This window comes from Aquarana catesbeiana, linkage group LG08 (genome assembly GCF_042186555.1).
Source record: "Aquarana catesbeiana isolate 2022-GZ linkage group LG08, ASM4218655v1, whole genome shotgun sequence".
In the NCBI taxonomy this organism is placed as follows: Eukaryota; Metazoa; Chordata; class Amphibia; order Anura; family Ranidae; genus Aquarana; species Aquarana catesbeiana.
The window spans coordinates 254160595-254186475 of record NC_133331.1 but is presented as its reverse complement, the minus strand read 5'-3'; the positions used below and the strand labels follow the sequence as shown (position 1 = coordinate 254186475).

The window sequence follows — 25881 nt, the reverse complement described above, 5'->3', positions numbered from 1 at the left end:
TCACTGGAAGATGGGACAACCATAGGATCGATTACCTTGACCTTGAAATCTTCAAGATGGATGACCGCCTACATACTAAAACCTTTTTCAAGAGCACGGATAGGAATGGGTATATCCCTATCACTAGTTGTCACCACCCTCGTTGGAAGGGGAATATCCCTAAAGGCCAACTTATAAGATTAAGGAGAAACTGTATCACCATTGAATATTACTCGCAACTAGCAGACATCATGATTGAAAGATTTCAGGAGAAAGGATATAAATTAAACATGTTACGTAAGCTGAAGAATGACATAGTAAATATGGACCGAGGAAGCCTGTTCAATAAGTCTAAGAAAAGGAAAAACAACACTAATTTGGTGTTCGTCACGGGTTTTAATGCTCAATATAAGGAGTTTGAACAAATTTTAACCAAGTACTGGCCAATTCTAAAAGAGGACAGGGTCCTAGCTAATATATTACCTAGTAAACCTAGGTGGTGTACAGAAGGGCTCCTACGCTCAGAGACTACCTAGTACATAATGTGATCAACCCCCCAAAACATACTCAAATATTCCCAGAAATGAAAGGCTTTTATAAATGCCAAAAATGCTTACCATGTAGGGTCAGCAAAAAGCAACCTCGTAAAAGGGATACCTTTAGATCCAAGATGGATCATAAAGAATACCGTATTAGAAAACTGATTACCTGCCAGAGCACTCACGTGACATATGTCATTGAGTGCCCATGCCAGTTGCAATATGTGGGCAGAACCACTAGGCCCCTGTATGTGCGTATACGGGAACATATTAAAAACATCAGGAAAGGGTTCCCAAAACATCATCTTTCCCGCCATTTCGATGCTTTTCACAATCGGGACCCTACTGGGTTGGTTTTCTTCGGGATCGACTGTGTCAAGGACCACTGGCGAGGGGGCAATAAAACCACACTGGTTTCACAAAATGAAACCAGTTGGATATATAGGTTGGGGTCTCTAGCTCCGAGGGGCCTCAACCTAGATATAGACTTAAACTGCTTCATAGCCAATCCGTAGGGGAACTGGGTTGCGGACCCCTCCCTATTATTCTGGCCTTTCACAATTCATATATCACTAACAAGTATAAGAGTTACATTCTTGGGATATTGTGGGTAGGTGACTAGGCACCTACTAGTGGGTGGGGTCTTACAATCTATATGCAACCTGTCAGACCCCCCTTTTTTATATAAGCCCCTCATGGGACAAGGGGGATGGTACTTATTGGTATACATTGATGGGATTCGGTGGGTGGGGACCCTTGAGGGGGAGCACCAAGTCACCAAGAACGCTGAACGCACTGAAGTCACAAATTTAAGTCTGTTTCCAAGTTTTTTGGCTGGGGTGCTTCCACATTGCACTGGAGTTTTATTTCACAATCACGGACTGATCTACATGTTTTGGACTATTTATGAATATGTTTAGTAATTAATATAAGGTTATTGTCGGTAACCAGCACTTTTGTTTTTGCTTTTGGTTTGGTTTACGCATAAGGTTAATTATGGTGAAGGCCTAATGTGGGATTGGGTGTTCAACCAGCCTGCAATTAAGCTGTTCATTGGCACTTGTGGGTATTTTGGAACATTACTTGGAATGTGCACATATATAAGTTGAGTTTATTTAATTAAGTACCTACCACTTCATACTAAATAGGGCTTGACGGGATAGCCCTTTTACCACATTAATATATTATTATTAGATTTCATATACTTTTTATTTTTTATTTTTTTATCTGCACACACACGGACGTGGAGGGTGTATGTGGAGTTTATATATATTTTTAATTAATGGTGTGTGTGTGTATGTGTGTATGTATGTGTATATATATATATCAGAATTTACGCAGCTATAGACGCTATACTGTAATGGCGGTGATCAGCATGTGACTGTGATAGGGTGGCAGGAAATCTGGCGCTAAGACACTGACTGGGAGGGTCCCTAACTGACACTGATGTCGCTAGTGACACTAATACAATAGTCAGTACTTATACTGTACACTGTACTAATGATACTGGCTGGGAAGGGGTTAACATGTAGGGACAATCAAGGGGTTAACTATGTGTCTAACAAGTGTAATGTTTGTAATGTGTGCTTTTTTTTTCCCGCTGCTTTCCAGGGCGAAGAAACAGCCAGATCGCTGTTCGCTCTACACAGAGTTCTGTATGTTTATGGACACAGCTGATCAGCAGGTTTCAGCCAAAATCATTGGCTGAAATCTGATTCCAAACTTAAGCTGTATCCAATCTCATGCACGCCCCAAACCTGAAGCAAGCCGGCAATGTACAGTACATGTACATTGCTGAACCTGCACCTGTGTTTTTTTTTTTTTAATCAATATACCGTATTTTTCGCTCCATAAGACGCACCTAGGTTTTAGAGGAGTAAAACAAGAAAAAAAATATTCTGAACCAAATGGTGTACAAAAATAATTTTCAGTGGCGATGAAATGCAGCCTGACCATTGCCATAGAAAATGCAGAGTGACCATTGCCATAGAAAATGCAGAGTGACCATTGCCACAAACGCAGTCTTACCTGATGTTATACCTTCCATCTAACAGATGACAGAGCAGCCCGAGCGGCCGAATGCTCTGTTTTCTGTCTCAGGAACCAGCCGGAAGATCGCCCTGCGCCCACAGGGTGTTTGGAAGTCTGTCCCCCGCTCTCCTGCCTCTCGTCCTGTGGTGGCAGCGGGAGGCGATGCGAGCGGTGGCAGGAGGTGGTGCCAGCGGCGGGGGGGGGGGGGGGTGCCTGTCATATATTCGCACCATAAGATGCAGGGACATATTTCTGGGGGAAAAAAAGTGCGTCTTATAGTCCGAAAAATACGATATATCCATAATGCCCCAAGCCAGCCCACTTTGTTTTTTCTTTTAACAAATCCTGGTTTCATTGGCTGTGATTGGAAAGATTTCCTTTCCTGCCCTGGGAGACAACAGGAAGTGAGGGAAAACCAGTATAAGACCCCTTTCTTTCACACTGAGGCGCTTTGCAGGCGCTATAGCGATTAAAAAGAGCGCCTGCAAAGCTCCCTGAAACAGTGGCTCCTGTCCCTCCAATGTGAAAGCCCTCGGGCTTTCACACTGGAGCGGTGTGCTGGCAGGACGTCAGAAAAACTCCTGCCAGCAGCTTCTTAGGAGCGCATTAGGAGCGGCGAAGCTCCTAAAAACCAGGAGGTTGAGACCTATTTTTAACTCACCTCAGCCATCTGTCAAAGCCCAGCAATGGCCGGCGAACAGCCCCATATATATAACGTCATGCCCATGAGGCTAAAAAAGTAGGGCATGTTGCATTTGGCAGGCAATACCACCTTCCGAAATGGGGCTTGCTGCAACCATATCTAATGGACACAGTTGCAGTATGGAGAAGAGGGATTTCTGTGTAAAATCCCTCTTCCAACAGGCATGAGGGAGGCAGCATATTGCCTTCTGGTCACATGCTAATCACTGGCCAGCCACTGCTGACAAAACGATTCACTGCAGATCGCGGGTCAACAGCATCGCCCATATTATAGGGCATTGATGGCGAACCTTAGCACCCCAGATGTTTTGGAACTACATTTCCCATGATGCTCATGCACTCTGAAGTGTAGTTGGGCATCATGGGAAATGTAGTTCCAAAACATCTGGGGTGTAACAAGGTTCGCCATCACTGTTATAGGGACTTTATGGACACCAAGACACAGGTTTTTAATGGTCTGTGTGCCCACTGGCGAGATTCATCTTCACTGGCGGGGGGGTTCTTACCCTTTCTCCCTCCAGCCAAAACTAAAAAAAAGTTTGTCATTAGATACACTTTATTTACCCTCTTTCACTTTGCCCACCCCACCTAGGCATGTATATATACCCAGCGACACCCTTTATCTCTGCCTTCTCTCCGATGCCTTTTCGCCTGTCTAAGCTCCAGGGTGGCTAGTGTCAGAACTAAGGGGGGGGGGGTGACATCATGGACCCCCCCATCCCACTTTATGGTGCTTTGAGGCCTGAAAATTGAAAGCACAAGCCTGACCAATGTTACATGGGGTAGGGGACAAACTCCTCTATTCCCAGAAGCTCTGCTCTATTATAGAGAACTCCAGCAGTGTGAGGTGGCGGAGTGTGTAAAAAGTGGGCTACTTGCGGGAAATGTTACTTTAATTACTGGACAAAGCTACAGAGAATCTTTTAAAATGGTTCTTCAGTCTAAAACAAAAAATGAAAAGTCAGCAGCTACAAATACTGTAGCTGCTGACTTTTAATAATATAACACTTACCTGTCCAGGGATCGAGCATGGTCCCCACCCGATCCTGCTCTTCGGCCATCTTCAGTTTCAGGCGCCAGCATGTTTACTTTGGGAAGCTACTTTGCTTCCAGCTTGCCACTGCACATGTGCAAGCTGCGCTTTGTGAATGGTCCCACAGCTTTCTGTGACCTGTGACATGTTCCAGAAGGTTGCTGAGAAAGGGCCACATCACAGGTAATCCGACCAGAAGTGGGAGCTGATACCTGTTAAAACCAGATACCCACTGTGATAATGTCATGGGACTTTTTTAATTCTAAATAACTTTTGTTTTACAGGTCACAAAGCGGAAGAAGAAACCATCGGGCAATCGGGAGCAAAGTGGCAGCAAAAAACAACGTATGTTCTGTATTGTCTTTCATGCTGACCTAGCAGTAAAAATTTATGGTCTGAATATATCAGGGCCCCTACTCGCATAGAAATGCAGCATAAAAGTAAAAAATAAAAATAAACCTGTAGGGAAGAAATCAGTAAATATTCTTATCCTACCCCCGGCTTCCATACTTCCCAGATCTAGCGAGAAGACGCTTCCGGGCTGTGCTGGGATCTCACCGGGAGGATTGTGATGTCACACTCTGCAGCACAGAGATTGGTGTAAGGTAAGAATATTAACTTTTTTTCTCTACTTTTTTATTTATTTTTATTTTTTTTACACGCTGCTTATTATGGGAGAGGGGACCCTGATATATTAAAGTGGTTGTAAACCCTTACAATTAGCCAGTGAAGTGACTGGCCCCAGGTGACAAATCCTCCTACATATGTTGTACCTTGTTATCTGCAGTCCTCCCTTCGCTACACCTGTTCAAAGTGCAGTATTTATAAAGCTTATCTAAGCTGTCAGATAAAAGCGGGTAGAGGGATGAAATCACAGACTGTAGGCCTCAGTGAGCAGAGCTTGGAGAAGAAAAACTTGTTAAGTGACTCATGCAGATAGCAGAGGAACCAGGCAGGAGATGAAATGGACACTTAGTTCTCTGGATTGAGACAAGTACATACTATAGAGAGGGATATGCCTTGTTCATATTTCATGTCTGAGGTTTACAACCAATTTAAGTATAACTTGCTTTTTACTTCAGGCCCCTTTCACACTTGTGCAACTTGTCCTGCGACTTGGGACTGCTAAGTTGCATGACAGGTCGTTCCCCATGATTTCCAATGATAACCATTCATATATGTGCAACCTCAAGTCGTGCCAACTTCAAATTAGTCCCTTTACTACTTTGATCTGACTTTCATGCATGTTGAGGTCCATATACCACAAGTTTACACAGGCATTCCCTAAAATTGCGGTAAAATCCTGGTAGTGTGAAAGGGGCCTCAAGGTCCTCAATTGCTCTATTTAATACTAACTGTGTCTGTGTATTACAGAAATAAAAGGATGTTGCTGTCTGGATCCTTAGAAATGGCAGTGACTATTGGCTACACAATGAAAGCATAACTCCAGGCAAACCACTAAATACATGGCTAATACATTTGTGTGAATTGTTACCTGCCAAAAGAGTTATAGTTATCTGTTCTGCCAGTCTTGTGATTCACACACATCTGCCACACTGCACGGCCAAGGATATTACTATGCTACTCCCTAGTTGAGTTTTACGGTTTCCTGGATCACCTTCCTTCTAACTGTGTGACAGTACTGATTATTCATTGTCCAGTGGAGAGGCTGTAGAGTTTGTAACACAGGAAGCTGCATTACTGAGTCAGAATATTAAGCGTGTCACCTGCCTGGCTGTGTGGTGGGTAAATCTCAAAACTGGCTGAAAAGATTGGCACATTCTTTGGCAGGGTAAATAGTTTGCATAGCTGTATGGTGACTGCCTGTAGTGGTTTACCTAGAGTTCTGCTTTGAACAAGAGTGATGTGGGAGGTAGCCTGCATTTCCAGTTTTGTGTGGGGAAAGGGCATTTCTGACAGCCATCTACAGGGAATGTAATTCTCCCTTGCTTTTTCCTCCAGGGGATTGCCGTTATTAGGCAATACAAGACGTACTAGCAGAAAGGTTAAAGGGGTTGTAAACCCTCAAGGTTTTTCACCTTAAAGACTAAGTTCACTTTTTTTTTCCCTAAATTCCAGCTCCCCTATGTACCAATATAGCATTCATGTACTTTTTTTTTTTTTTTTTTGCAAAAATATCAAAGCTTTCCATAACATCTACAGACTCATACCTTACTGTCCTACATCCATGATTCCAAACACATCTATTGCTTCTATCTTGCATCCTTAAAGACTTTAGGTGATGGCACAGGAAGGAGTTGACCAGCTGATCTCATTAGCACACACCCTGCATCATCCACCCTCCCATTCTCAGCTGCAGGTTTTTCAAATGAAATGCAATCGATCAGTGATCACTATACTCACTAAGACCCCTTTCACACTGGGGCGCTTTGCAGGTGCTACAGCGCTAAAAATAGCACCTGAAACAGCCGCTGCTGTCTCTCCAATGTGAAAGCCCGAGGGCTTTCACACTGGAGTGGTCCGCTGGCGGGACGCTAAAAAAAGTCCTGCTAGCAGCATCTTTGGAGCGGTGTATACACCGCTCTTAAACTGCTTCTGCCCATTGTAATCAATGGGGCAGCGCGGCTATACTGCAGTGCTGCTGCAGTGGCGCTTTGCGGGCGGTTTCAACCCTTTTTCAGCCGCTAGCGGGGGTTAAAACCGCCCCGCTAGCGGCCGAATAGCGCCGCTAAAACGACAGTAAAGCGGCGCTAAATATAGCGCCACTTTACCGCCGACCGCCCCAGTGTGAAAGGGGCCTAAATACACAATCGGGTTGCTTAGTGTATGGCCATCTTTATACAAGTACACAGGAGGGAAGGGACAGAAACATTCAGCTGTCAAGCCCCATTCACAACTCTGCATAGCGGTAACTCGCATTCCCACATGCTTTTTCTCCTTTTAGATTTACCAAATTTATATATTGGGAGGAAACACCTATTTAGCCAATCGCTCTGTATCCTCCAATCAGGCAGGCCCATGTGCTACATAATTGATGGCAGATCTAAAGGAGATTTTACAATCAGATTGTATAGCGTATGGCCAGCTTTATACACCTAAAATTACTAGTTGCCCTTTCAGTGCTATTAATTAACAATACACCAAACACAGAAGCAAACACACATTTTGGCATGTGAAAAAACGAATGGCAAATGCTGCAAAACGCACAGTAAAAAACACGCAACCCACAAAACGCCAACATGTCCCATAAGCCACATATAGCACAGCCCATTTATATCAACAGGCTGCCCTATGCGTGTCACAGTAAAAACGAGACACAAAATGTGCGCTCCTATTATGCTAGGTGTGAATGGGTCCTGAAAGTGAAATTTGTGCGATAACACAAGAACAATGAGGCTCCATTCACATCTGTGCATTTCCTTGCATTTCAGAAATCGCAGTAAAAAACGCACCAAGCTCCGCTCTAGAAAAAAAAGCTCTGAAGCTTCTTTGGGGCGATTCAGGTGGACGGGCTGCCCTATGTATGATGAGTGAAAATGCTCCAAAACACCTCCCCACCTCGCTAAAAAAAAAACGTATGTGGGAATGCGAGTTCCTGCTATGCAGAGATGTGAATGGGGCTTGACAGCTGAGTGTTTATGTCCACTCCCTTCTATGTACTTGTATAACCACTTCAGCCCCAGAAGGATTTACCCCCTTCCTGACCAGTGCGTTTTTTTGCGATTCGGCACTGTGTCGCTTTTACTGACAAGTGCGCGGTCGTGCGACGTTTCTCCCAAACAAAATTGACGTCCTTTTTTCCCCCTCAAACAGAGCTTTCTTTTGGTGGTATTTGATCACCTCTGCCATTTTTATATTTTGCGCTATAAACAAAATAAGAGCGTCAATTTTGAAAAAAACACATTATTTTTTACATTTTGCTATAATAAATATCCCCCAAAAATATATTAAAAAAAAAATTGTTTTCCTCAGTTTAGGCCGATATGTATTCTTCTTCATATTTTTGGTAAAAAAAAAAATCGCAATAAGCGTTTATTGATTGGTTTGCGCAAAAATTATAGCATTTACAAAATAGGGGATAGTTGCATGGCATTTTTATTAATATTTTTTTTTTTTTTACTAGTAATGGCGGTGATCAGCGATTTTTATTGTGACTGCGACATTATGGTGGACATGTCGGACATTTTTTGACACATTTTTGGGACCATTCACATTTATACAGCGATCAGTGCTATAAAAATGCACTGATTCCTGTGTAAATGACAATGAAGGGGTTAACCACTAGGGGGCGGGGAGGGGCTAAGTCAGTACTAGGGATGTGTTCTAACTGTAGGGGGGATGGGTTGTGTGTGACACGTCACTGATCTCTGCTCCCGATGACAGGGAGCAGAGATCAGTGACACTGTCACTAGGCAGAACGGGGAGATGCTGTTTACATCAGCATCTCCCCGTTTGTCCTCTCCGTGAGGCGATCGCGGGTATCCCCGCAGCGATTGGGTCCGCGGGAGCCGCGACCCGACTCGCGGAGCTCGTGGCAGGCGCGCGCGCGCACGGCGGCACATTCAAAGTAACGTACGGGTACGTTACTTTGCGCAGCCGTGCCATTCTGCCGACGTATAGCTACAGGAGGCGGTCGGCAAGTGGATAAAGATGACCATACACTATGCAATCTGAGTGTATATTGTGTCTTTAGTGAGAAAGATAATCACTGATTGCATTTCATTTAAAAAAACGTGCAGCTGGGAATGGGAGGGTGGATGATGCAGAGTGTGTGCTAATGAGATCAGTTGTGTCATAACCTACAGTCTAAGAACGTAAGACAGAAGCAACAGATACGTTTGGAATCATTGATGTAGGACAGTGAGGTACGTGTCTGTAGATTTTATGAAAAGCTTTGATATTTTTGCAAAAAAAGCACATGAATATATAAGGGAACTGGAATTTAGAAAAAAAAAGTGAACATAGCCTTAATGCATTCTATGCATTAAGGTGAAAAATCATCTGTCACTCAGCAGCCCCCCGAGCCCCTGTTTTACTTACCTGAGCCCTGCGTTTCCCACATTGGGAATGAGCACACCAGCTCTGGCCGGTGTCTCGTGTCCTGATTAGATAGATTGATAGCAGCACAGCCATTGGCCCCCGGTGTCAATCAAATTCAGTGGCAAGGGGGCGGAGCCGAGTCCTGCTTTCTGTGTCAATAGACGCAGAAGCAGGACACGGAAGCGCGCCTGCAAGGGTGTCCCGAAGAAGAACAATTCTCCATCGGGCACTCGAAGAGGAGGAGCCAGGAGCGCCGCTGAGAGACACCAGAAGAGGAGGATGGGGGCCAGTCTGCGCAAAACCAACTGCACAGCGTAGGTAAGTATGACAAGTTTGTTTTTTGAACCACTTCCCATCCCAGCCATTGTAATATGATGGCCGCAGGAACACTCTGTCCCTCCGGGCGGCTGTCATATGACGTCCTCAGCTTTCCGGGAATGTAGGGAGCCGATGCGCGTGCCCGGCGGCCGCGATGTCCGCTGGGCACCCGCGATTGCTCGTCAAAGAGCAGGAACGTGGATCTATGTGTGGTTTTTATTTATTTATTTTTTTTTTACCAAAAGTATATAGAAGAATACATATCGGCCTAAACTGAGGAAAAAATTATTATTATTATTATATATATTTTTTTAAATTGGGATATTTATTTTAGTAAAAAATATCGTTTTTGGTTTTTTTTTTTTGTTTTTTCAAAATTGTTGTCTTCTTTGTTTATAGTGCAAAAAATAAAAACCTCAGAGGTGATCAAATAACACCAAAAGAACGCTCTATTTGTGGGGGAAAAAATGATCAAAATGTCATTTGGGTACAATGTCACACACCGCGCAATATTCATTCAAAATGTTATATAGTTACATAGTATGGTTGAATAAAGACACCAGTCCATTCAGTTCTACCTGAGTGAGTGTGGGTGCGTGTCTACAATTGTCCCTATCCCTGTACATTGTGTCTCATTTAAGATGCTCGTCCATTTATTATTATTTATTTAAGGTACCCATATAGCGCTGTCAATTTACGCAGAGCTCCACACATACATCGCACACTCACATCGGTCCCTACCCTCAAGGAGCCCACAATCCAAGGTCCCCAACCCACATTCATATACTAGGGCCAATTTTTTGGACAGAAGCCAATTAACCTACCAACATGTCTTTGGAGTGTGGGAGGAAACCGAAGTACCCAGAGGAAACCCACGCAGGCACAGGGAGAACATGCAGACTCCAGGCAGGTAGTGTCGTGGTTGGGATTTGAACCAGTGACCCCTTTTTTTTTTTTTTTTCTGCTAGGCGAGAGTGCTACCCCAGGTTATGTACATCCCAGGACACAGTATCTTCATGTTCATTACGATTATTCTGCTGTCACCTTCAGGTGACTGGACACTGGCCAAAAAAAGACCGGAAATTCCCTTTTAGGCATAACATCTTCCCTCTAGGCAAGGCTTCAATTTTTGAATCATTGTCTGCAGACTGGCTTTTTCCAGGTCCATCTACTATGGCTTTTCTACGCTCAGAGGAATGGTTCTCCAGTGCCCTGGAGTAGTCTCTGCTGGTACCATTATCCTTCTCTAGTGACCCCCCTCCCACCCTGGCGCAGGACAAGGAAAAAATTATTGTGGCCCCAAAAATGTTATTTGACTTGTGTGTGCTTTTTACTATATGGACTCATAGGCTGCCCTGAGCGCTACATAACAGTAGTGGACTTAGGGGCAGTCGAAGGAAGATCAGAACGCCAAATACAAGAGGGTAAAAGTTTTTTGTTTTTTTTTTTTTTGGTTTTATTTTCCTCTGCTCATTCATTCTAGACTGGCTAGGCTGAGCGCCTACATGTGCAGTGCGGTCACAGCTTTGACTCCCTACACCTTACTGGTATTTCTACTTCAAGTGCAGCTTCCTCTAGTTCCTTTGTGTCAAGTGAAGAATTCTCTTCTGCGATCCCTGTTTTGTCCAGCTTGGGCCATCTTGGTTGCAAGCTGAATTGTTTAACCCCCCCCCCCCCCCCCCTTAACGGAACAGGGACCAGTGGAAGATGAGGTTGAGGAAAACAAGAATGTTCCAGTAGAAGGGGACACAATAATATCCTCATCCTGAGGAATTTATGCCTGGTCAGAGCTTATATCGGACCCAAAAAGCATGTGTGAGTTTTCTTGCAGAAATCGTTCAGACTAATTAGATGCTACTACTCCCCAAGTCCTCTGGCCCAAAGGTCACAGGTTTTGGATCATGGCATCTTCCATAATATTCTCAATCTTTTTATGCAGATCCTCCTTTTTAAGATGTTTTGCACATGAATTGAGCTCACCCTTACAAGGTATTCGTTCTGCCTGAGAGGTTCGCTCAGCATAACCTCATGGAGAGTGACTTCACTAAAAATTGGCGTATGCCTTCAGTTGGTCCGGTGGCCTCCTATCTCCTCAAGAAGCTAACAAAACCAGTGGACAATGTCTCAGACAAACTGCTGGAGGACTTATTTAAAGCATCATATGCTCTAAAAGAGTAGCTCTAAAACTGGTAATTGCGGCTTTAGGCCTGTTTCAAAGCCTTAAAGAAGTAGTACAGCCAAAGCAATTTGTTCTGCATTCCTGTGACCCCTTTTCAGCAGACAGCGGGCTGAAGTTACAGAGCCAGTCCAGGCTTGGGTAAGAACATGACAATGGAGTCGGGATCCGCCCACATGCCTAAACCTGCACCCGGTTCAGCTGGCTGATCCCACCCCCTCCACTGCCAGCACTCCAGTGAGCATGGGGGTGAGGGCAGAGCAGAGAGCTGCTGACTGAGCGATAACAATACCAATTTTTAAACTAACGTTATGATTTTATGTCCCATGGGTTACACCCAATGTTACATGTTAATTTGGTGACTTAATTTAAATATGTTATTTGTAATTGGTTTGTGTTTGTGTCAATGTGATTGTGAGTATTCGTGTTGTTTTTTTTACCTGTCTATGTGAAAGCTGTGGACTGGAGGGCTCTCCAGTCACAGCTGTTCCATATTTGATTAACTAATTATGCATGTGGGAGTGGCCTTTGGGATACTTTATTTCCCATTGGCCACCACCATACATATATTCGCGTCCGTTTTGTCACTACACTAGCTATGACTAAGCACCAGATTCAGGTGTGAAACATGTAAGATGTTTGCACCCCCCCCCCCCCTTTTTGTACTGTATGGATTGACTGCTGTACACTGCATTTTAACCAAATAAAGGTGTTGTATCGGAGTGCTGCCATCCAGGCTTATTCGTTGGTTCTCAGAACTGAGCGGTCGGCGGTGTTCGATCGCTCGGCATTCAGTGCTAGAGGAAAGAGGGGGACAGATGCAGCATCGGAACGATGCTGCATCCACCTAGGTAAGTATGATACTTAAAGAAAAAAAACTAACAAACCATACATCTCTTATAAAGTCTGGGCACATCGCATGACGAGAGAGAGATCCTGATACTGTGGGGAGATACTATAATGAGCAGAAAACTGGAGGTGCTCTTAGCTTCTCAATTGACACCTTCAAGGATTCCATTGATATGTTTTCTTGGGGTGCCAGTCTGTACACATGCGTATAATCTTATGGCTGAAGTGTTGGTCCGCAGAATTACCCTGCAGGTAGCATGTGAAATGTTAATTTCATGTAATGTAACTTCAAGGGGAACAATTATTTGGTCCTGCTTTGAATTATTACCTCCATAAGGTGGCTGTGGGTAAAAGTACTCTGTTATCACTTAAGAAGGCGGCTAAGCTTATGGTTCAAGCCCCTCTTTCTACTTCACAAAGCATTCATTTCACAAATCTCAGGCCTTGGGCATCAGTGGATATAAAGGATGCTTATCTGCATGTTCCAGTCTTTCCACTTCACAAAAGGTTTCTGCAGTTCACGGTGAAGAACTGCCACAATTTTTTGGCCATGTTGTTTACCCTGTCCACAGCTCCCAGAGTGTTTGGTCCCAGTCCTGGGGCTCCTGTTTACCCTGGGTATTTCTGTTTTTAGGGTACCTGAATGACTTACTTCTGAGGGAACAATCCACTTTGCTATTAATGTCCAATGTGTCTCACAAGGTGCACACTCTGGAGAGGGTTTGGATGGGTTCTGAATTTGCAGAAGTTTGCCTTAGTCCCAACTCTTGATCTGAGAAATTATGAAGACTTGCTCAAGACTCTGACAAATTCCTTGATTCACTTTTGCATGTCCTGGGTAAGATGGTAACCTCTTTCGAGGCAGTGCCATTTACCTAGCTTCATTGCAGGCTCCTCCAAAGGAATGTCTTGGCATTATGGGGCAGGAGGTCAGTGTCAACTGCCTGATAGTATTGCCTAATGCTGTTACTCTCCAGCACAAGACTGTCTCTGGACTGGTGGATCCCCTCATGGATCCTGGAGGTGAGGAAATCTTTTCTCTCTTGTCCTGGAGGGTCTAGATGACAGACACCAGCCTGGTGGTCTAAGGAAAAGTTTGGGATAATTTCTCGGTCCAGGGGACTTGGTCACCGAAGTAGAGATCATTGCCCATTAACATCCTGGAACTGAGGGCAATTCATCTTACCCTGCTGCATTAATTGGTGCAGCTGAAGGGCTTTCCTGTAAGAGTTCAGAAGGACAACACCATGGTGGTGGTGTACATCGAGAAGGCACCAGAAGTTGGGTAGGAGGAAGTGGATCTCATCCATTCCTTGGTGGTACTTCATGTCCCCGCCCTGTCCACTGTCCACATTTTAGGCGTGGAAAATTAGCAGCCAGATTTTCAAAACCGTTGCCAACTTTTTTCCAGGGGAGTAAGCCCTTCATCCAGAGGTGTTCGAGGAACTCTGCCAGTGGTAGGGAACCCCAGATTTGGATCTTCTGACATCCAGGTTCAGTGCAAAGCTGGACAGGTTCCTTTCCAGGGCCAGGGATCCTCGAGAGTTTGCAGTGGATGCTCTGGTGAGACCATGGGACCAGTTCTCTAGTTTATGCCATTCCGTTGTTACAGCTTCTACTTCTGCTTTGCAGAATTTAAGTGGAAGGAATTCCTGGGGAGTCTTTGATTCTGTTATTGGAAAACAAAATAAGTGTAGCGCTAATATGAAAAAATAAAATGGCCCAAGAAGACCATTACATCATCAAAAAGATAAACCCAAAAAAGGAAACAGAGAAATACATCCAACAAAATGAATGTCCTCAGTGGGTATGTGACTTCTGTAAGTTAGTGACAGTCCTCAATATAAATGTGACTTCATAGGTATATCAGTGTGCACGTGACATCTGTAATGGAAGGAACACCACCACCGACAATAGGAAGGCTTACCGGAACGTTTGAACCTAAAAGGACATACGTTCAATTGGGTCAAACAGGCTTGAATAATGAACGGCTGATGGATATATCCGTAGAGGCTGTAGAAAGATCCTGAGATGGTCTGTGAACCGGTATGTCCCTCGGGGGTGATGCCCACAGTGGAAGATGATTATATCTGTTTTCCTTCACCTGAGTGAGAAAGATAGAGAAGAAAAGGAGGTGAGTCGATCCGGGAGTCTACTGCGGCCACGGAACAAAGACATGAGTACAGAGAAACATAGAGGGATTTCTTCAGAATAACAAAAGTGATCTTGGATCATTTTCAGATTCTTCAGGCAATTGGGAAGCTTTGGCAAGATTTGGGCCAAATACGTACACATAATATCTTTGTTCCGTGGCTGCTGTTCCTCCTGGCCCTTTCTCTGATTTCTTTCGAGGGGTGGTTGTTATCCTGCCTCAACCTCCGGTTGGGACAATCACTTCCAGACCACCATGCTGTTCCCCTACTGAAGCTAGGTCTTAATTGCGGATCTGTCCCAGACATAATGTGCTGAATCCAGGAACGGTTGGCAGTAGACTCCCGGATCGACTCGCCTCCTTTTCTTTATCTTTGTCACTCAGGTGAAGGAAAACAGATATAATCATCTTCCACTGTGGGCATCACCCCCGAGGGACATACCGGTTCACAGACCATCTCAGGATCTTTCTACAGCCTCTACGGATATCCATCAGCAGTTCATTATTCAAGCCTGTTTGACCCAATTGAACATATGTCCTTTTGGGTTCAAACGTTCCGGTAAGCCTCCCTATTGTTGGTGGTGGTGTTCCTTCCATTACAGATGTCACATGCACACTGATATACCTATGAAGTCACATTTATATTGAGGACTGTCACTAACTTACCGAAGTCACATACCCACTGAGGACTTTCATTTTGTTGGATGTATTTCTCTGTTTCCTTTTTTGGGTTTATCTTTTTGATGATGTAATGGTCTTCTTCTTAGGCCATTTTATTTTTTCATATTAGCGCTACACTTATTTTGTTTTCTGATTTATGCACATATCCTATTGGCCGTGTTAGCTGCTTATTCTTTTGGGCAGCGCAGAATTATTTGTCTTATTTTGATTCTGTTATTCCTACCCTGCTGAAGGCTAGGAAGGTGACTTGAAGGAAGATTTACCACAAAACGTGGATATCTTATTTTTCTTGGTGTGAATCTAGGGGATTTCGTCCTCACTAGTATGTCGTGGGTTGCATCCTGGCATTTCAGCAGTCTGAAGTTTATCTGGGATTGGCCTTGAGTGCGATCAAGGGTCAGATTTCAGCCTTGGCAGTCATTTTTTTAGAAACTGATTGCTACTCCTTCCTTGGTGTGTGCACGAGGCATTACACATATTGTTTCACTAGTTAAGATTCCGTTGGCTCTGTGGAACCTCAACTTGGTACTTTCTGTATTGCTGAAATCTCTGTACTCATCCAGGATATTCCTTTAGTTCTTCTGACTTGGAAGGTTATTTTTCTGATTGCCGTTACTTTAGCTTGGAGAGTTTCAGAATTGACTGCCCTTTACCGTAAGGAACCATTTCTGTTGCTCCTCCCTAAAAAAAAAAGTGGTTCTAAGGCCTTTGTCGTCCTTATCTAAGGTGGTTTCTTCATTCCATCTCTACCAGGAATAGTGTCTTGCCTTTTGCTCTAAAAATTGGGGCATAAGGTTCATCATACCTTGGATGTGGTTTGTGCTATCAACTGATGTTTGACTACTTCAGTTTGTCAGTTTTATTTCCTTTGCTTCTAGAAGGCTCGAAGTGTCACACAGCTTTCAAATTGACTATTATCTTAATGGTTCTGTCATCTTATTTCTCAAGCTTATGGTCTAAAGGGACCGTTTTCAGTGGCGGAACATTCTACCAGACATGTTGGTGCTTGCTGGGCTATTCATCATCCGGTTTTGGTGGCCCAAGTTTGTAAGGCTTCTACCTGGTCTTTGTTTCATACTTTGTTGCCCTCCACCTTATATTCAGTGCTTTGTGACATTCCAATCATAATGGATATGTCTCAAGGGATGTATTATTATGGGATTTTTGCTTTTACCTGTAAAATCCTTTTCTTTGGGTACATCACAGGACACTGTGATCACGCCCCTCTTTTTTTTTTTTGGTTCATGGCTTGCTACAAAAACTGAAGCCTTACCTAGATGCAGGAGGTTATGCCTAAAAGGGGGTTTCCTGTTTGAGATAGATGGAATCAATTTTTTTTCTTGCAAGTGTCTAATCGCTCAAAGAAGACCTCATAACCCTATCGTAATGGATATGAAAATACCTTGTGTCCTGTGATGTATTCCAAGAAAAAGATTTAACAGGTAAACCAAAAACCCCATTATTTGCTGTTTTGACTTATTTGCCTAAGTAAATACAATAAACTGAGGATTTTCCAAACTCCATTTACTTAAAGCTTTTCTTGTTAAGTGACCCTTGAAGTGGCCACTGTAGCTACAAGTTATACTTAGTGGTGTTAATTTTATGTATATTTCACACAGGTCTTGAAAGCGGGGAGAGCAAAACTGTTAAAGTGCCAAAAGAGAAAGTTCAAAAGCCGATCTCACCAGATACAGTGCAGTACATTGAGAATTTGATGAATGTTGCTGAGCTGTGAGTAATTCTGTATCACTGTTTTACATCGAAGGGGGATAGACATGAGCTGGTGGTTTGACGAGCAGGCACTGTCTCGCCATCCGAAAATTTGTCTTTAGGTACTGCCTCAATTTAAACATAATCGCTTGGGTTGCTTGAGTGCTTATGTTAGGGGCAGAAAAAGGGAGAGCAGCCTGTGAACAACTTCAGCAGTGGCTTATAGTGGATGAAACTATCCAAATGGCACAATTTGTGCACTGACCAGATCACACTTTTCCCCATATCCGTTTGCTGAAATTAGCAGTTGCTGTTACTGATGTCTTACTACTGGAAATACTAGTTGCCTGACTTTTTCATGCAGACCCTCTTTCAGAAGGTCAGTATTAACACCAGCAGTATTACTCTTTATGAGGAGTTTATTTTTGTTATACCAGTTCTCAAAAGGACTATTATTTGAGGGACTAGTCCACCCAAAAGTAACTGGTTTCTTGTATACTATATGTTGAATAATCCTTCAGTGTCCTGATTATCAGTGCAGTCTCAACAGTGCTGCCAATCAGTTCCTCCTTATCAGTGTCATTTATTAGTGCCACCTATCAGTATCTATCAGAGCCCATCAGTGCAGCCTTATCATTGCCCACCAGTGCCACTTCATTGGTGCAGCCGATCAGTGCAGCCTCAGCGCACATCAGTAAGGGAGAAATATTACATGTTTGCGAAATTTTATAACAAACTATAACTTTTTTTTTTTTTTCATAATCGGGAGCTTACTATTGCTAGCATTTACGCTCCCAATGACTTCTGTGCCTCCTTCACATCCTTTTTTGATATAATAGCAAAATATCAATCCCCGCCTATGATTATAGGTGGGGACTTTAACATGGTAGCAAACCCCACACTGGACAGGTGTACAGATTCTACTAGTTCTAGAGCCTTTCCAAAATCTCTCTCTCTCGCAAACTTCTAGAATTCCAACTAGTGGACACCTGGCGCACGCACAATATAGGAGCAAAGGGATACACGTTTTTCTCTCATCCCCACAACAGCTAGGCAAGACTAGATTATATTCTGTCCACCCCTATTATCCTAGCTAACTCAACGACTGCTTCCATGCATAACTGTGTATGGTTGGACCACCACATAACCTCCTTCACCACTCAATTTATTAAGCTTGCCCCTACACAATTTACTTGGAGACCCAATGAGGCACTTCTCAGACGTAGCGATTTAATCAGAGGTTTCCCAAGCCGTAGATGACTACTTCACATTAAATGCCCTCCTTTAGACCCCCATTTCTACAGTGTGGGTTGCTCATAAGGTGGTATTGAGGGGTAAGCTCATCATTTTAGCCACTGCCCGCAACAAAGCTAATAAGCAAAAAATAGTATTGCTCACAGCTGAGCTGGACTGACTGTACAAAAATTCCATGGCCCTGAATTTAGAGTCTACCAGACTTTCCATCAAGCAAAAACGCCTCAAATTGGACTCGCTGCTCTTGGCTAAAGTAGAGAAGGCCTTGAGACTGTCCAAGGCAAGATTTTTATTGCATAGTAACTCGTCCTCAACTATGTTTGCTAGAAAACTGAACCAGTCTCTCTGCCCCCGCATGTCTATAAATTGACCACTCCTTCAGGTTTGACTACATCTCACCCACAGGAAGTCTTAAAGATTTTTAAAAATCTATCAGCTGAGGGTGTAGCTTGGTTTAACTCCATTCCAATCCCCACTTTCACCACCTCACAATTAGACTCACTTAATTCACCTATCTCTCAATCCGAGGTGATGAACGTCATCAAGGCACTAAAAACAGGATCGGCCTGTCCTGAAGGATTCTCCACCTCATATTATAAAACCTTTTCTTCCCAACTTTCCCCCAGACTGGTTCGGCTTTTCAACTTTGTTCTACAAGGTAATAGCTTTCCAGAGGAAATGCTGTCAGCAAATATGTCGCTCATCCCTAAGCAGAATAAGGACCACACTCACCCTCAGAATTTTAGGCCCATATCGGTTATCAAAAATGACCTGAAGATTTTCAGTAGGATTTTAGCCAATAGGCTAGCAAGAGTGATTAGAGGTAGGGGCACTAGGCAGGGGTGTCCACTGTCCCCACTCATTTTCACTCCGGCTTCTGAGCCCCTAGCCATAGCAATATTGCAACATCCAGACATTTCAGTGTATAACAAAGCATCCTCTACCTATAAATTATGCATGTATGCAGATGATGTGCTTTTATTTCTTACCAACTCCATGATCATATTGTCGAATCTTCTTCAAACCCTCTAAACATTTGCTAAGATTTCCAGCCTTTCGATGAACGTGTCCAAATCTATGGCTCTCTCTGTGGGGCTTGCTCCTGCCAAGCTGGAGACTCTTAAAAGATCTTTTTCATTTACGTGGGTTAAATCTTCCCTCTCCTATTTGGGTATAAAGCTCCCAGGAGCTTACAATTTATTTTTTTAAGAAAGAATAAATAAATAACTGCGCATCAAAAATAAATAATGTAAACCATCTATGCTGCAGAGTCCTATATGTGACACAAACACACAGAAATCAAGTGAGAAAAAAATTGACTCGCGCTCAAAGCAAAAACTAACATGTGTATGACTGAAGAGAAGTACTCAGCCTATATATAAAAATATAAACATATGATAAGTGTGACAAACTGAATACTAGGTTGGGAGATTGATCCCACTTCCCCTTAAAGGAATATATTCAATAACAAATCAAATTCATACATAAAACCGTGAGGGATTGCAGTATATAAAAAAAGAAATAATATCTTATTTTGGAGAAAATATAAAAAAAGGGTAAAAAAAGGAGGGAAAGTCCATATGCAAAAAAAAAAACACCCTACAAGTGCTGTGGTAATGCAAAAAAAAGTGCAAAAAAAAGTCCAATTTAAATGAAATCCCAGATGTGTGGGTCCACCACCATAAATGAAGTGCCTGGCCGCTTACCGGAACCCCATGACCCCCCGTTACAGAGGGTCTAAATGGGCATTGTAGTCCTGCTGCTTCGGACAGCTCGGGAACCAGAATGATGACCAGATTGGAACCTCTGAAACTGTAATGCTGAAAAGGCTGTATTGCGGATGGATCCACAGGGAAAGGCAAAACTCAGCCCTCAATGGAGTGTGGACATCATATAGGGAAACAGAAGAAGGCTCCCATAGTGTAAAATCAATTGGTATTTATTAAAAAAACATAGTAAACACTCACATGTAAAAAGCAATTATCCTCTGATGAGAGGCAGTCTGTGACACCGGCCGGATGTTCACAGGCCGCCCGTCCTGCTGGAGTACAACGATGGAGGAAGGTGACGCGATGACTGGGCTGAGCGGTGTCATCGCGTCACCTTCCTCCATTGTTGTACTCCAGCAGGACGGGCGGCCTGTGAACATCCGGCCGGTGTCACAGACTGCCTCTCATCAGAGGATAATTGCTTTTTACATGTGAGAGTTTACTATGTTTTTTTTAATAAATACCAATTGATTTTACACTATGGGAGCCTTCTTCTGTTTCCCTATATGATGTCCACACTCCATTGAGGGCTGAGTTTTGCCTTTCCCTGTGGATCCATCTGCAATACAGCCTTTTCAGCATTACAGTTTCAGAGGTTCCAATCTGGTCATCATTCTGGTTCCCGAGCTGTCCGAAGCAGCAGGACTACAATGCCCATTTAGACCCTCTGTAACGGGGGGTCATGGGGTTCCGGTAAGCGGCCAGGCACTTCATTTATGGTGGTGGACCCACACATCTGGGATTTCATTTAAATTGGACTTTTTTTTGCACTTTTTTTTGCATTACCACAGCACTTGTAGGGTGTTTTTTTTTTGCATATGGACTTTCCCTCCTTTTTTTACCCTTTTTTTATATTTTCTCCAAAATAAGATATTATTTCTTTTTTTATATACTGCAATCCCTCACGGTTTTATGTATGAATTTGATTTGTTATTGAATATATTCCTTTAAGGGGAAGTGGGATCAATCTCCCAACCTAGTATTCAGTTTGTCACACTTATCATATGTTTATATTTTTATATATAGGCTGAGTACTTCTCTTCAGTCATACACATGTTAGTTTTTGCTTTGAGCGCGAGTCAATTTTTTTCTCAATTTATTTTTTTAAATAAAATTCCTCCCATGATTTCTAAACTAAAACAGTTACTTAAATCCTGGTCGTCCTATAGAATCTCCTTCCTGCAATCAAGATGACAATCCTCCCTGAATTGTTATACTTATTTCAGGTCCTATCTTATCAAACTCCAAGCACACTTGAATAGGTTTATTTGGAATGACAAACCTCCAAGATTCTCTAGGGAAGTGATGTATCTCTCTAATAGACTAGGTGGTCTAGGAGTCCCTCAGGTGTGGCTGTATTATTTAGCCAGTAGATTTATGCAACTGGCTCAATGGAATATCAAAAATTCACGGGTCCCATGGGTCAGATTGGGGCAATAGAATCTTGCTCAATTCTACCTTCCGGGGCTACTGTGGTCCGCTAAATCTCATGCCTCCGAATTGGGCTCCCGGAATCAGGTGGTAACTCACTCGTTGAAACTATATGGGATCTGGGATCTTTATAGATTGAAATTGGCACTTATTTAGATCCTCAAAGGCTCCCCTCCGCCTTTGAGGATCTGGATGCTCTTCATTGGTGGAGTACCCAGAGTTTGACTACATTGGAGGATTTCCAGCAGGACTCGAAATTTGTCTCATTCTCCCAGTTGCAGGCCCAAAAAAATATTCCAACAAGAGAATTTTATCATCTTCAAATCCACCAATTTTTTCAGACACACTACTCAGTTATCCCATCGGACTCGCACACCTTTTTTGAATCCCTATGCCAGACTGCCCCTTGACAGAAGGGCTTAATCTCAGGGCTGTATAAGTCTATGGAAACAGTAGGTGATAGCCCCAAATTAAAGCATATGACCCTTTGGGAACAGGGAATTAAATTTGGAATACAATTACCAGTTCTGGTAAGCAAACTGGCAGAATGTGCGAAAGTGCACTAAATCTCTGACCATATGGGAAACAGCGATTTAAATTATTTTCCTGCTGGTACTCACACACGATTATGTAGGATTTACCCACAGGCCTCTTCATCTTGCTTCCGAGGCTATGCTCTCTCGGGTTCTTTTTTGCAGGTGTTCTGGGAATGTGAAGTTCTGAAACCTACTTGGAAAAAAACTCTAGAGCTGATAGATAAGTTGGCGGGGAGGCACATAGCTCTGACACAAATCCACTGTCTTTTATTTGGGAAAATCCCAGATATCCCGAAACACCTAATGAAACTAATACACACTATTTGTATTGCTCTGCAATGGGCATTCACCCTTAACTGGAATTCTAATACAGTTCCATTCACGCAAGTCACCTCACATGTTGATCAAATAATGTTATCTGAAAAAATATTTCATACACCGCATGACTCCATTCATACCTTTGACGCTAAGTGGAACCCTTGGCTCATCTATCGTCTTCAAGAATGACCTGAGTTATTGTTTTCTTTTTGTTGTATTGGCCTCTTCTGGTTGCAGTTTTGTTTTTATATACCATATAGTTGATAAGATCATACTGAACCAAGATCTTTTAGTATAACTCCGAAGGCGTACAGTATTTGGATGATCTATGTATGACCTTGTATGCTAATTGATTTTTCAATATGTTGGTTTATATCTTACATAATTTTGTACTGTAAACCTCTTTATCTTAATAAAAATGCTTAGTAATCAAAAAAAGCTTCTTCACCTTCTGTATCCTTCCTTATACCCTAATTTTTTACCGTTTCACTTTATTTGCTAGCTTTCTTTGTTTGAATTTTAACAGGTCAGTCTTAAGCGGAAAAAGAATTGTTGATTTTGAGAATGTCCAAGCTGAACTTTCTGGCCTTAAGAAAAGGTAAGCCATCTAGTAATATTCATTGTAGCTAAAGAAACTCAATGGGTGAGATTTACTAAAACTAGTGCACTCAGAATCTGGTGCTGCTGTGCATGGTAGCCAATCAGCTTCTAACTTCAGCTTGTTCAATTAAGCTTTGACAAAAAGGGCCGGTTCACACTGGTCTGACATGCGCACAAATCACATGACATGTCAAAATCAATGGTTCCCTATGAGAGCTATCGTAACCATTTCCCGCCTGCAGAATGACAGCCAGAAATGGTTAACCACTTCAGCCCCGGAAGGATTAACCCCCTTCCTGACCAGAGCACTTTTTACAATTTGGCACTGTGTCGCTTTAACTGCTAATTGCGCGGTCATGCAATGCTGTACCCAAACGAAATTTGCGTCCTTTTCTTCCCACAAATAGAGCTTTCTTTTGATGGTATTTGATCACCTCTGCGGTTTTTATTTTTTGCGCTATAAACGGAAAAAGACCGAACATTTTGAAAAAAAATATTTTCTACTTTTTGTTATAAAAAAAAAAAATCCAATAAACTCAATTTTAGTCATACATTTAGGCCAAAATGTATTCGGCCACATGTCTTTGGTAAAAAAAATGTCAATAAGCGTATATTTATTGGTTTGCGCAAAAGTTATAGCGTCTACAAACTAGGGTACATTTTCTGGAATTTACACAGCTTTTAGTTTATGACTGCCTATGTCATTTCTTGAGGTGCTAAAATGGCAGGGCAGTACAAAACACCCCCAAATGACCCCATTTTGGAAAGTAGACACCCCAAGGAAATTGCTGAGAGGCATGTTGAGCCCATTGAATAGTCATTTTTTTTGTCCCAAGTGATTGAATAATGACAAAAAAAAAAATTTACAAAAAGTTGTCACTAAATGATATATTGCTCACACAGGCCATGGGCATATGTGGAACTGCACCCCAAAATATATTCAGTTGCTTCTCCTGAGTATGGGGATACCACACGTGTGGGACTTTTTGGGAGCCTAGCCGCGTACGGGGCCCCGAAAACCAATCACCGCCTTCAGGATTTCTAAGGGTCAAAATTTTTGATTTCACTCTTCACTGCCTATCACAGTTTCGGAGGCCATGGAATGCCCAGGTGGCACAACCCCCCCCCCCCCAAGTGGAAAGTAGACACCCCAAGCTATTTGCTGAGAGGCATGGTGAGTATTTTTCAGCTCTCATTTGTTTTTGAAAATGAAGAAAGACAAGAAAAAAAAAATTTTTTTTTTTCTTTTTTCAATTTTTAAAACTTTGTGACAAAAAGTGAGGTCTGCAAAATACTCACTATACCTCTCAGTAAATAGCTTGGGTGTCTACTTTCCAAAGTAGGGTCATTTGGGGGGGGGTTGTGCCACCTGGGCATTCCATGGCCTCCAAAACTGTGATAGGCAGTGAAGAGTGAAATCGAAAATTTACGCCCTTAGAAAGCCTGAAGGCGGTGCTTGGTTTTCAGGGTCCCGTACGCGGCTAGGCTCCCAAAAAGTCTCACACATGTGGTATCCCCGTACTCACAAGAAGCAACAGAATGTATTTTGGGGTGTAATTTCACATATTCCCATGGCATGTTTGAGCAATATATCATTTAGTGAATTCCCATGCCGTTTTTATCAATGAACTTCTATGTGTATTGTCGGACCGGCAATGCAATAGCTGCGAGTAGTTTTAAATGGCTTTTTTCCTTCGAAATGTCATTTTGCTGTCAGACTGTTCTAAACACGGGAAACATGCGCCCCTTTACAGGCACACTATAGACACCCCCCAGCTACGAAATTTAAAGAGATATTACACTTATATTGTTTGACTTTAAGCATTATTAAAATCACTGCTCCTGAAAAAACGGCCGTTTTTAAAACTTTTTTTTTGCATTGATCCATGTCCCCTTGGGGCTAGGACTCAGGTCCCCAAACACTTTTTATGACAATAACTTGCATATAAGCCTTTAAAATTAGCACTTTTGATTATTCATGTTCGTGTCCCATAGACTTTAACGGCGTTCGCGTGTTCAAACAAACTGTTTTCCTGTTTGCATGTTCTGGTGCGAACCGAACAGGGGGGTGTTCGGCTCATCCCTACTCCTTACCATTTCACACGGGCGGGATCTGGGGGTCCCCTTGTTAAAGGGGGCTTCCAGATTCCAATAAGCCCCCCGCCCGCAGACCCCCACAACCACCGGCCAGGGTTGTGGGGATGAGGCCCTTGTCCTCATCAACATGGGGACAAGGTGTTTTGGGGGGCTTGTGGCCTGGTACGGTTCAGGAGGGGGAGGCGCTCTCTTGTCCCCCCCTCTTTTCCTGCGGCCTGCCAGATTGCATGCTCGGATAAGGGTCTGGTATGGGTTTTTGGGGGGACCCCACGCCGTTTTTTTTTTTTTTTGGCGCGGGGTTCCTCTTAAAATCCATACCAGACCTGAATGGTCTGGTATGGAATTTAGGGGGACCCCACGTCTTCTTTTTTTTTTTTTTAATTTTGGTTCGGGGTTTCCCTGTGGGGAATTCCCATGCCGTTTTTATCAATGAACTTCTATGTGTATTGTCAGACCGGCAATGCAATAGCCGCGAGTAGTTTTAAATGGCTTTTTTCCTTCGAAATGTCATTTTGCTGTCAGACTGTTCTAAACACAGCAAACATGCGCCCATTTATAGGCATACTATAGACACCCCCCAGCTACGACATTTAAAGGGATATTACACTTTTATTGTTTGACTTTAAGCATTATTAAAATCACTGCTCCTGAAAAAACGGCCGTTTTTAAAACTTTTTTTTTTGCATTGATCCATGTCCCCTGGGG

General features: G+C 43.0%; 1 protein-coding gene across 4 annotated transcripts in view; it reads left to right on the top strand.

Annotated features, from left to right (window-relative positions):
- CENPQ (centromere protein Q) overlaps positions 1–25881 on the top strand; it is a 494148-nt gene that overhangs the window by 451670 nt on the left and 16597 nt on the right. For 2 of the 4 annotated variants that reach the window (XM_073597028.1, XM_073597027.1), the window contains 3 exons: positions 4569–4629; positions 17081–17192; positions 23006–23077. In XM_073597028.1, coding sequence (XP_073453129.1) covers positions 4569–4629; positions 17081–17192; positions 23006–23077 — 245 coding nt within the window. Of the gene's footprint in view, positions 1–4568; positions 4630–4801; positions 4890–17080; positions 17193–23005; positions 23078–25881 lie in introns of all 4 variants that reach the window. The other 2 variants (XM_073597030.1, XM_073597029.1) reach the window with 1 other exon arrangement.